The 12,175-nt window shown below is 31.7% G+C and overlaps 1 protein-coding gene and 1 pseudogene across 2 annotated transcripts; both read right to left on the bottom strand.

The window, feature by feature from the left end:
* Positions 1–147: 147 nt before the first annotated feature.
* Positions 148–1,649, bottom strand: LOC146956839 (F-box only protein 8-like; annotated as a pseudogene). The gene has a single exon (XR_015021295.1). The product of XR_015021295.1 is annotated as an F-box only protein 8-like (transcript).
* Positions 1,650–7,908: 6,259 nt separating this feature from the next.
* Positions 7,909–9,180, bottom strand: LOC146956838 (uncharacterized). Its single transcript, XM_085731824.1, has 2 exons — positions 8,945–9,180; positions 7,909–8,819 (listed from the first exon to the last, which is right to left on the bottom strand). The coding sequence occupies exons 1-2, from the start codon at positions 8,999–9,001 to the stop codon at positions 8,196–8,198; spliced, it is 681 nt and encodes a 226-aa protein (XP_085587950.1). The 5' UTR covers positions 9,002–9,180; the 3' UTR covers positions 7,909–8,195.
* Positions 9,181–12,175: the final 2,995 nt, after the last annotated feature.

Below are 12,175 nucleotides of genomic sequence, written 5' to 3'. Positions count from 1 at the left end.
AAGAGATACTAAAGAAGTATTTAATTATGAGTAAAACAAAATGACATCAAGTTGCTTCCGGTGTTAATTATCACAATCATATTTCGTGCTGCAAATATGAGGGAACGAGATTGTGCACTGAATAAGCATATGTCAGTACAAGCATCATTTGATCAACCAAATCAACTCCAAATTTAACAAAACATTCAATACATATTTTATAGAACACAATAAGACCGTCCTTGAAGTTTCGTAAGCCTTCCTACTTATCTTAATAAACTCTCCATCCTTAAATTTTATCACATAACAAAAGTAGTTTATTAGAGGGGGGAAAACCAAAACTGCAGAAGGTCGTTTACCTTTAATTCACTTCATACCTAGGTTGTGTTGTTGTTTCTTGCAGCCAAGCCTGTTTTTTCAATTCTTTTCTTCCACCAATTGGTAGAAGGCTTTCCTTATAAACCATTATCTGGCTACTAAAGTCTTCACCTTTATCACCAAGCTCTTCGATTCTTTGAGTGCTTAAATTATACCAAACAAGTTCATTATCCTTTTTTCTGAAGAATATATTGCCCTTCATACCAACTCCAATAGGATGCTCAACGCAGGACAATGGTCCAACAATGAAGAGTTTGGTCCACGATTCCTTCACGCCGACTTCACCTAAAACTGATATGTGAAAAGTAGTCGTCCCTGCATAATTTGAGATCCATCCAATTGATCCGTTTAACACGTTTAAGTGTCTAAACACAAGTCTAGTATTAAAGTCAATATCAATATCACCCATGTTTGAGGGTATGGATGTTTTAACAAATACTTCATTGCTCAAGTAAAATGACACCAAATAAACTTCATCATGTGTATTGGTTTCGCCCCACTAATGACACACTCCATCCGTGTATACTTGAACTCCCACGCCATTATTATATTGTGTAGGCATATGATCAAGATCAAGTTGTCTCCAATAGTTACTTTTTAGACAATATATCTCCCAAAAGGGATAACGTCGACCATCTTCATCCATTATATGATGAAATGATACATGTCGAATCACCTTATAATCATCTCTACCTTTGTCATAACCAAATCCATGAAGACGAATCACGAATATCTGATAAGGACTTTCATATGCTAACCGTCTTAGAGGAGCAACATGGAATTCACTGGTAGCGGGATTCCACAATACAACTCTCTGAATTTCTTCCTCAACACTCCATGCTGCAAAACAAAGAATTCCATTAACACTAACAGAACCATAAATACCAATTTCAAACTCCTCGTCAAATCGATTTGGCCAATCTAATTTGACCTTATTATCAAACCTCTCACCAGAAAGAGAATACAACCCAGATTCATGATTCAAATCGACATCCAAGGGAACATCATAATGTAAGAGGAGAGAAGTGTCGTTTTGTAATATGAATGATCGTTGGATAAGAAATTTAGGAGAAACATGTTCATGAAAAAAGGGTTTTCATACAATTGAGACCATGATTTGCGTATGCAACAAAATCGAAACAAAGATTTGAGAGGCAATTTTGAGAGAATAACCAAAGCAACATCATCACATATGTGATCGCAAACCCTGTCGGTTGTACTTGTGGCAACTCCTAATTTCTCCATCTCTAAACTCCACTCAAGCGTTGCCGAGTAATCTCGTTGCAGCAATTGGGTTGGAATTTATAGAAACAGTGTGAAATTCCAAATATTTTAGGTATTTTTTGAAGGGAATATTTTAGGTATTTTGATACGTACTATTTCAAAATCAAATATATTAAATATTAGTATTATTTTGATATACTTATTCATTATTTAACTTCGTAACCGAATATGCTATGTATGCAACTTTAAAAAACTAGTTTCTTGAATTGAGAGTGAATGTAAATAGGTAACAAAACTCTTTTGAGATTTTACAATGTTACATTCTAAGGATCGGATTCAAACTTAATTCTTTGGTTAGGTTAGAAAAGATTCATTACAATCTCATCAAATTTATCTTGGGTATTTATTATTTAACTTTATAAAAGTGTTTCTGAAAAATATCAAAAAAATAAAATAAAATCTTATGCAACAATGGATGGGTACAAAGGTAAAAGGCAAGTAGTCAACCGTTTGATCTTTGACAATTGCGTATGAAGAAAATCTGATATAGTCATCCATGCTATCAGCAGATAATCCATATGCTAACATACGAATAACAGTCGTGCATTTTTGTAATGGTGAAAGACTTGATCTACCAGATGCATCAACCCTCATTCGAAAATATTCATCATGTTGAACAAGAGCTTCAACAATACGAAGAAACATATGTTTATGCATTCGATACGTTCGACGAAACTGCTCATATGTGTATAGTAGAGATTCTTAAAAAATAATCATTTAAGTAATCGATCATGTCCCTCTTCACGATTCTTCTCTATTTTCTTTCTTTGACGCCTATGCCTGCTAGAGCTCGCGGCCTCTTGCGCTTAACTTTCAAAGAAAAGTCTCAAAAGTTCTTCATTCATGTCATCATACATATAATCGATGAACCTTTTTGGTATGTGGAAAGGATTGGAAGGATCCATGTAAAGAAAAATTTGATATTGGACATAAGATGTTAACAAATGGTAGAGATGGTTTATGATGCTTATTGTGCATGTCAAAATTATTTATAGTTGAATAACGGCTAGTTTGAATAACATTTAGCTTTTAACAGCTAGTTTGAATAACAACTAGTTTTTAATTGCTGGTTTGAATAATGGCTGGTTTGAATAATGGCTGGTTTGAATAACTTCTGGCTTTTAACGGCTAGTTTGAATAACAACTAGTTTTTAATTGCTGGTTTGAATATCTCATGACTATTTTCAAAATATCAAAATTAATGTAGTGTTTCTATTAAACAACTTTTATTTTATATGCAAATACGTTCAATATTTGCACCGCACCCATTGTAAATTTTGTGCTTATATATGCAAAATATTTGTGGTGTTACAGATGGATTATGTGCGGTCGATGGAGAGTGTGTCACTACTTACCTGGGCGGGTGAAGAGAGAATACAAATATGTACAAGATATCCTTAAATCACCATCATATGTGCCTATTGTCAGTGTTGCCCATGTAGTTCAAGCTTTCTTGCACTTCCGTGTGCACACCATAACTCAAGCAGAGTGGGTTCTGGCGGTGGAGGTTCCATGGCAACACGAACTGGATACATCTTATGGTCATGTCAGGTGTCTCACCCAAAGGTGCTGCCACCTATCGATGGAGATCCTCATAGGTAAGCTAATGAGGAGCATATCATTGAGCATGACCATGCCAGATTCACTCACTATCATAATGAGTACCATTAGCTTGTGTGATGAGGGGTTTACTGGTGACATTCTTCTCTTTCCACCTTTTCTTACTTTTTCTTAAACATTTTGTTTTTTAAGAGTATTTATGATGACATGGTCACTGCTGACCGTTCATAGAATCCCTGCAATTGCTTTGCAGTTTATACGGGGATTCTATGATGATCAATAGAGACCTTTGACATCAAATATAACACATAAAATGTAGGTTTGTTTAATATTGGAGATTAGAATCTGAAAATATCTAACATCTGGTTTGGATTTTTGAATCCAGACAAAGGATATTTTCGAAAATTTTATAGGGCGCGCGAGAATAACATAGGTGGGAAAAGCAAATACTAAACAATTTTCTATGAACTAACATGTAAACCAATTCAGCCCAATAAAGCCCGAACTTCAAAAAAGCAGACCACTATGAGCCCATTACATAAAATTCATCGACTCACACAAGTTGGCATGAATTTTGGTAGGGGTGGGAAAAGAAATCAGAATAAGTTTTGGGATGCTTCTTTTCCCTTCTAATACATTTACATAAACGCAAATTATATGGTGTCGTCCATTAAAGCATGAATTTAAATCTGCCTTTTTTTTAACAAGTCAAAATTATATTTATATATATATATATATAAACAGTAATCCCTCTAGCATAAGGTGTGCCAGAGAGACCACTAGAAGTTTACTATATTACAAGAAAAACATAAAATCAATCAATGCCCAAACAAACAAAGAGGCTTTGCCACCACATATGATAGTCAAAAGGAAAATTAACATACTTAGCCTTCAGCCACGAAAAAGATATCATTTTTACTTTATCTAGCAGTTGCATAATTGACTTTTCTTTAAACTTAAAAAACCTATTATTTCGTTTTGACCACAGAACCCACAGTGAAGCGAGCCATAGTAAATGTAAGAAATTACGATGAGCACGATGACCTCCTGTTGAGTGAGAGGAAACTGAATAAAAAGGTCTAAAATAAGTTGTGGTTCGGCTGAGGAAAAGCCAATCTAAGACCGAACTAACCGCCAAAGAAAACTGAATAATTTACGGTAAAGAAACAAGTGCTGATTAAATCTACCTTTTTTTAAAATAAAAAAAAAAAGATATTTTAAGTGTAGAAAACTAAGAATGAATTAAACCAACAAAACTATCAAGTTTATGGCTCATTAAACTGCCTTTAATTTTATTTTAGTCGGCCTTTAATGTTTTTAGTCAATTAGTTTAATGACTAAAAATTAATCCTTTGAGGTGAATAAGTGGGAAATTTGGAGTTCGAACTCCGACCCTTACAAATATACTGCATGTATATTATAGTTAAATTCATAAAAAATATTGATTATTTTTTTTTCCTTTAGCATCTTATATAGTATTAAAATAAATATGCTAGTTTTCAAAGAAAAAAAAAGTTTTTAAAAAAAAATTCAAACAAATATTTAAAAGTGGTTTTAAGATCTACAAAAAGGAGTCCGTGTTATTGTAGTTCATTTTTAATTTTCTTTAAAACTAAAAGACATATATATTTTAAGTTTTTTTCATAAAAAGGGCCAATTTAAATCCAACTTTTTAAGATTGCATCATAGAAGTTCCTTAAGGCTTTGTTTGCGAGTTTGAAGGGGAGGAGATGGGTTTGGGAAAAAAAGAAGGAGCAAGTGGAAAAAATTGATGACATTGAGAGAGGAAGACTTTGAGGATTCATTTTTCTTCATAATACAAAATCTTCTCATTTGGGAAACTGGAAAATTGTATTGGAGGACGATTTTTGGAGTTTTTAGAGGGTTTACATGAATTCTTTAAATTTAATGTATGTAGTTATAATATTTTTAAATTAAAAATATAATAATAATAAGTTCTAGTTTATCATTTTCTAAAAAACTACTCTTCTAAAAAAATCTGAAAAAGTTCCCGTGAGCATAACTCAGTTGGCAAGGACATGCATTGTTATATGCAGGGGCCGGGGTTCGAACCCCGGACACCCCAGTTATTCACCTTGAAAAAGGTGAATTCTAATCACTAGGCTACTTGACGCACAAAAAAAAAATGTGAAAGATTTTACCATAACTTCCTATATTTCCAACCCTTCAAAGTCTTCCCTTCCTCACCCCATCAAATTACTCCCCCACAAAGCCTTAGATAAATTGCTTCTTCCTTTGTCTATTGAGTTTGTGTCCTATACAAGTGATATTTTTAACAATATTTCAATTTGCATCACATTTAATCAAACTTAGGTCATTTTTATATAAATTCTATCTCCCACATCTCTGTCTTTTCTCTCTCCCTCTCCCCTCCTCTCTCTAATTAGAGTCGATATATATATATATAGCATTATTCTTCCTCTTCTTTTGCAATATATTAGACAATGTATAACACTTTCTAAGATGCTTCAATTTCAACCAAACCAACTCCAACATGTTTGTCTCCGTACGGGAACATATAAATGTTGGAAGAGTTGATAATGTTGTACTAGTGGTACGTAAAATTAGTAACTATACCATTTATTATAATTTTAGATGCAGATTATTATAAGAAGCAATTGTTATAGTATTTGAAGACAATACTTGTGAAGCTCACATGCAACGTTAATGCTAGTGACAGTGATTCCTAAAACATGTATGCAACAATTAGCTGTTTTTGAGTGCTAATTAAAACTGTTTGTGTTTGCTAATGAATTATTAACTCTTACATTACATGATGCTATATAATACATACAACTAAGCAACCAGCACTATTCAAGGTTTCTGCTGCAATTACATAGACAAACCCACAAATGACCCACGTTAGAGGTAGTAGCAGACTGATCAAAGTGGTTTTAATTTAATTAGGGTAGCACAAAACAATGAGTTTAATGTACTCTTACGAGTATACAGTCTGTTGTGTTTTGGTTTTATTTTCTTTCACGTGGATACTCTGCTAAGGGTTCAACTCTCTTATATAATAACACAAATTGATCAAATATTCAAATATTTATACTACAATTTATAAGAAAAAGAAGTACAATTTTTGCATAGATAAGTTGATAGTGTTACTTTTAAGTAAAAAATATCAACCCTTAGTTTATATGAAAAATGAAATTGAAGGTCCCTATGACATGACCTTGTATTTGGACATAAAAGCAATAAGGTGACTGCGAAAAAAGGTAAAAATAGAAAGAATTGTATGTGGTATATTAACCATCTCATTCACTACTGGAAAAATTAAATTGAGAGGGTAAAATTCGTGGTAATGTATTAAAAATAATTCGCAAACAATTTTTGCATAGAAAATTATAAATTTGCTCTTATCAATTTGTCAATTTGAGTTTGATCATATATACATATTTTTGTCTCTAAATCAGTTGGAATTATTAAGAGATTTTCTTCCATCACTTATATATAATTTTTTGAACTGACTATGAGACTAATCTTCATTCAAGTATTTAAAATATATTTGAAAGTTCTTCGTCCCTTCACAATAATGTGTTATGCCGGTATCGAACTCTGATCTTCCACCATAAACTCAATGATGCTTAACTAACTAAGCCACCCATTGAGTGTTATATGCGATGTGATTAAGACAATAAATAATGACAATATAAACTTCTGAATTGGAAGAATGATTTCTCAATTTGTATGATAGAAATAGAAATGTTTGGGAAAATTATATGATGATAGTTTGCGTTCATTTTTTTTTTTATAAGCTAGGCCTTTGTGAATGTATATTTAATCTATATTTATATATATTTGTTTGTTTGATTGAACAATAATCATTTTAATTTTTATAAAGTGTAATGCACTTAATCTATTGGGTTAAAAAAATTACACTTGTTTGATTTATTAAACAGTAAGTACCAAACAAAACAACACAATATAGAACAACATATATAACACACGACAGAACAACACAAGACAAACTTTTTTGGTATTGAATAATTTTTTGTCTTATATCATTTTTTATGGACAAAAAAACTATTTTGGTTTTTTAGACAAACTTGTACGTGAAACAAAAAGTTATGTTGTGGTTTTCATATTTTATACAACTTGTACCTGAGACAAAAAGTTGTGGTATGATTTAGTGATTAGTTGTTGTAATGCTCTTTGCTTTTAGTTTATCCTGTTCTTGAAATAATTGTACAAATCAAACACTCTACAACTGAAGTTGTTATGCTTTCAGTTTATTCTATTCCTAAAATAGTTTTACGAATCAAATACTCTACAACTGAAGTTATTATGTCTTGTATTTTATTTTTTAGCATATCAAACGCATACTTGACCTATCTAATTAGAACTTCCAATTTAATAGTTTAATTTGTAAAATTCGTATTCTTTTTTCATCGGATAAAAACTAAATCGAATAAAAATTGAAACTATTTACTCATGAAATAATTGGATCTCCTCCTCCTATATTTGTGGGTTTTATATTCAAAGTCTAACAAAATCAAATAGGGGTTTTCTAAGATTGATCACGCGTTCTTTCATGTTTTGAACTTGAACTTTTGGCACGGTATTTAGTTATGACTACGACCAGTCCATGAATTACATGCATAAAGTAAATTTGACTTGACCAAGATTCTATAATTTGTATTATACGTGGCCTCTTCATTAGAACCTATCCAAAACACAACGTCTTAAAATCAATTTATATAAGACATAGAAATAATTTGGTATTTACAAGATAAAATATGACTCACTCCAAGTAATTTTCAATAAAAGCAAAATTTAGTACCCCATTTTGCTAAGGAATAAAATGATGATCGAGTCTAAGAGATAATATTCTAATCAGGGTTTTAATTAAAGATCTGAAACTGCGATCTAAACTGCGACATAACGATTTTTTATTTTGTCGAAATCTCCAAAAACCCTGAATCTAATCTTAGTTTTACTAATTTGTACAAAATGAACCACAAAATTAATTAAGCTTGAATAACTTTCCCGTGAGGAAATCTGACCCTAAACACATGTTCCTCACCCGTGCATTTATCAACCTTAACAACCCAACGACTTTTAATCTTTCCCATTGATCTACTTGTTCCATATCTTGGACTATTATTCTCACTTATTCCAAATCTTGTCACCAAAAGCCCTTCTCCAATTGGCAAAAGTTGAGTCTTTGATCCACATGATAACCAAGATCCTTTGCAACTAAATCCATTGTACCCCACAACAATTGTTCCACCATTTACATTTCTACCCTCTTGAATTGTTTTGAGAATCTCTTCATGATTCTTAATATTACAATCAATGAGCAAAAAATCAGCTGCTTCATATTGGTCCAATAGAAGCACTTCTTGAGCTTTTCCAACCATGAATTGGACTTGATGTGAAGCAATTCCTAAGGCATGTTTGGATGCAATAAGATCTTTATGGTTAGGGACAATACAAATTACTTGTCCACCAGTTTGATTAGCAGCAGCAATTAAAGCTAGTGTGGTAGAATCTGCTACATTAGCACATGCTACAATCATCATTTGTGCATTGTTTCCTGCAGCTAGTGCTGATATAAATTCAGCTACATTTGGTTCTTTGGCTTTTTGACCCTGAAGAAAATAACACAAAAAATTAGATCAAAAAACCATACTTTATATTATGTTAAAATTAAATTCTAAACATAGAAATCCAATAAGATGGCTAAAAATATTTGAGACATGTTAATATTGCTCACCATTTTCAAAGTGCTAAGATAGGCCTTTGTGGCATTTTCTGCAGACCAACAAGCCATAGTTCAGTTTCTTGGTTTTTTTGGTTCCTTTATGGTTATATTTTTAGATCTAGAGGATTTTCAGAGAGTTGATACAAAATACAAATGAATGATGAATGCTTTGGTTTTGGTTCTTGAGCTTATATATATAGAGAGGAGCAACTAGGGGCTCTTGCTAGTTATGGTGGGTCATGTGTCATTCCAACTAGTTTAGACTACAGAAAAATATATGATAATGCAAAATAATATCTATATCTATATACCGAAAAATAAAGCTTCCACGGTTCCATGTGACATGTGTATATAAAACATTTTTTTTTATGATGATGTGTGTCTAAAACATACACCAACATGGTAGGTATATTCAATTTTTTTTTTTAGTTTTCAATTTTCAATAAATAATACTCCAAGTTATTCCCTTCTTTGTTAAATAAGATCTGAGATTTGGAAATAATGACAATGCACACATGAGTGTGACACGTATATTAGATTCTTTTGTTCATGCCAAACGGAAACAAGTTATTATTATTTATTATTTATTATTTATATAGATATACTAGTACCAATTGATTTCATCAATCTCTCTGTTGACCAAAAATATAACTTAGGCGAGCTTCCTGGATATTGGCCAAGCACATAAAAATAATTTATTACGAGTGTGGTTTATAATTTAAAAATAAATGAGATAGACATTCTATGATTCTTTAGGAGTTTAATCTATATTCCTATTTATTAAGCAAATAGGTGGGTAATTTCATAATCTATTTTCATTTAGTGCTGGGACAAGGATGGCAAAATGGATTAATTTAAATTAGATTGGATTGCAATAGATGGATAAAATAATTCATATTTTTTTTCTATCATTTTGATTTGAAGTTTTCACCACGGTTTAACAGTGATTGATCTCCGACACGGAACTCGTGCGACATACAAGGTGGGCTCTCTCCTTTCAACCGAATTTTTTCGTTGCACATGATTCAAGAATGAATGTCAGACCACATGCTTAAGGGGCATAAGTCTCTTACCTGTCAGATTAATCCATTGTTGGTAAATAATTCATAAATATATTTCCAATCTACTACAAAGTTCTTTAAAAAATTAAATAATCCAATATAATTCATCCAATAAACATAAAATTATCCAATATATCTATTTTCCTCTTTTTAATAGATGAATATTCATCTAATTCATAAAATTATATTGAAATAAATAACTTTTATTATTTTAAAAAATATTTAAATATATAATTTATTTATTAATAATTTTAATAAATGTTGGAAGTGGTGGTAATAGCAGGTGGTGGACTGAGGTGGCAGTGGTCATTAGTGGTAATTTTTAAGGGACCATACTCACAAGCCTTAAATATGGATAAGTGGGAAACCTTAGTTTGAATTTAATCCTCTGCATATTATTGTTCTTGTGGTTACCAATCAAGTTGTATTTAATCCTTCAAAAAAAAAAATCAAGTTGTATTTAAATGACACCACTCGTGCTATTTTATTTTTATATAAAAGCTATCAATTTCCTTTAAAAAAAAAAGTCATCAATTGGATCTTCATAAAAAAAAAAGGCTCCAAACTTGCACTCTATAAAATAAAAAATAGTAAGTCTATTTAAGAACTTTTGCACTTTATATTAAATACACAATTTTATAATAAATAATTATTTTTTTCGATAAAAAAAATGTCAATTTTTAGTTGATTTAACCTATGTAGTATTGTATAAGATAGACAAACTCAATTCAAATCTTTTGATGGTATCTCAAATATTCTAGGTGTTGATGAGATGAGTAACTTGCGGTAGAATGTCTTGGCTGATTTCTAGTTTAAAATTATCACTAAAGTGCTTGCAAACATGTTAACTATTACCGCCCCCCAAAATCTTGTCTGAGCAGCAAATAGGTTTTTATTTAAGGAAGACAAATCTCTGATTGTATTGTGTGTCTGAGGCCATTAATGTTATAAACAAGAAGAGATTTGCTGGTAATTTGACATTTAAAATTGATATCAGAAAGGATTTTGATACTTTGGACTAGAACTTCTTTCTTGATGTGCTTGCTCGCTTTACTTTTGGCCCCATTTTTTGGGACTGGATTAAGGAAATCTTACACTTAGCCACACTTTTGATTCTTGTTGATGACAACTTGTTGGGTTTTCTAGATGTGTGAGAGGTGTTAGGAAAGGTGACCCTTTATCACCTATGCTTTTCTGTATCGCAAAGGATGTATTGAGTCGTGTTATCTCCATTGTTTTATCTCAAGGTAAACTCACTCCAATGAATTACTCTCGTGGGGGTTTTTATGCTAGCTCATGTCTTGTACTCGGATGATATTATGATTTTTTACAAGGCTACAAATTCAAACATTATATGTATTTTGAAGATTTTTTAGGAATATGGTCAGGTTGCGGTCAATTGATCAATAACTCTAAAAGCAAGTTCTACAAAGGACGTCATTTCTCATGTTCATTTGAATCAGATTGTAGCAACCCTTGTGTTCTCTATTGGTGCAATTCCCTTCACTTATTTGGGATGTCACATTTTTCAAGGTAAATCGAGAATCACTCAATTCCAAGCCATTGTCGACATAAACAAAATTAAGCTGGCATATTGGAAATGATCACTTTTATCCATAATGGGTAAAACCCGGTTAGTGAAATCTATTATACATAGCATGGTGTACTCCTTTCATATTTAGCAATGACATGTGCACCTTCTTAGACATATCGATACTTGGATTTGTAACTTTATTTAGAGGAGAAATGATATATTGACAACCTTTTGGTTGTCCAACATCGTATATCTATACTGTATAGATGCTATATCATTTTTTTAATTAGTTGCTTCTCTCTCTTATAGTCACATCAATAGTTATAATTGATGTATTTTTATACTAATTGTCCAAAAGTTATTGATTTTTAGATGTTCATATAACATAATTTCTACTGTCCTTTTCTTTTGGGAACCCCCCCCCCCCCCCAACAGAGGATTAGAGAATACTATTCCGTTAGAAAATACTATTATGTTTGATGTTATTATGCTCTTGCCTTCGAAAAAATTTGTTAAATAGATGCATTAACAATTTGATTACATAATGGATGGATCAAATGTATTTGTAGTTGAATAGATTGGAAGATAGTGGATAATTGAATGCGATATTTGTTCATATTTGGAGTAAGTAGCTAGCTTACTAATAGT

The sequence above is a fragment of the Medicago sativa genome, chromosome 1 (genome assembly GCF_051527215.1).
Source record: "Medicago sativa cultivar Bolivia chromosome 1, Bolivia_mono, whole genome shotgun sequence".
Taxonomy (NCBI): domain Eukaryota; kingdom Viridiplantae; phylum Streptophyta; class Magnoliopsida; order Fabales; family Fabaceae; genus Medicago; species Medicago sativa.
This window is presented reverse-complemented; position numbering and strand designations above follow the sequence as displayed.

Coding starts and splice junctions, on each gene's coding strand:
- LOC146956838 (XM_085731824.1), bottom strand. CDS start 9,001: ATGGCTTGTTGGTCTGCAGAAAATGCCACAAAGGCCTATCTTAGCACT. Junction 8,820..8,944: donor ATCTTAGCACTTTGAAAATG/GTGAGCAATATT, acceptor TATTTTCTTCAG/GGTCAAAAAGCCAAAGAACC.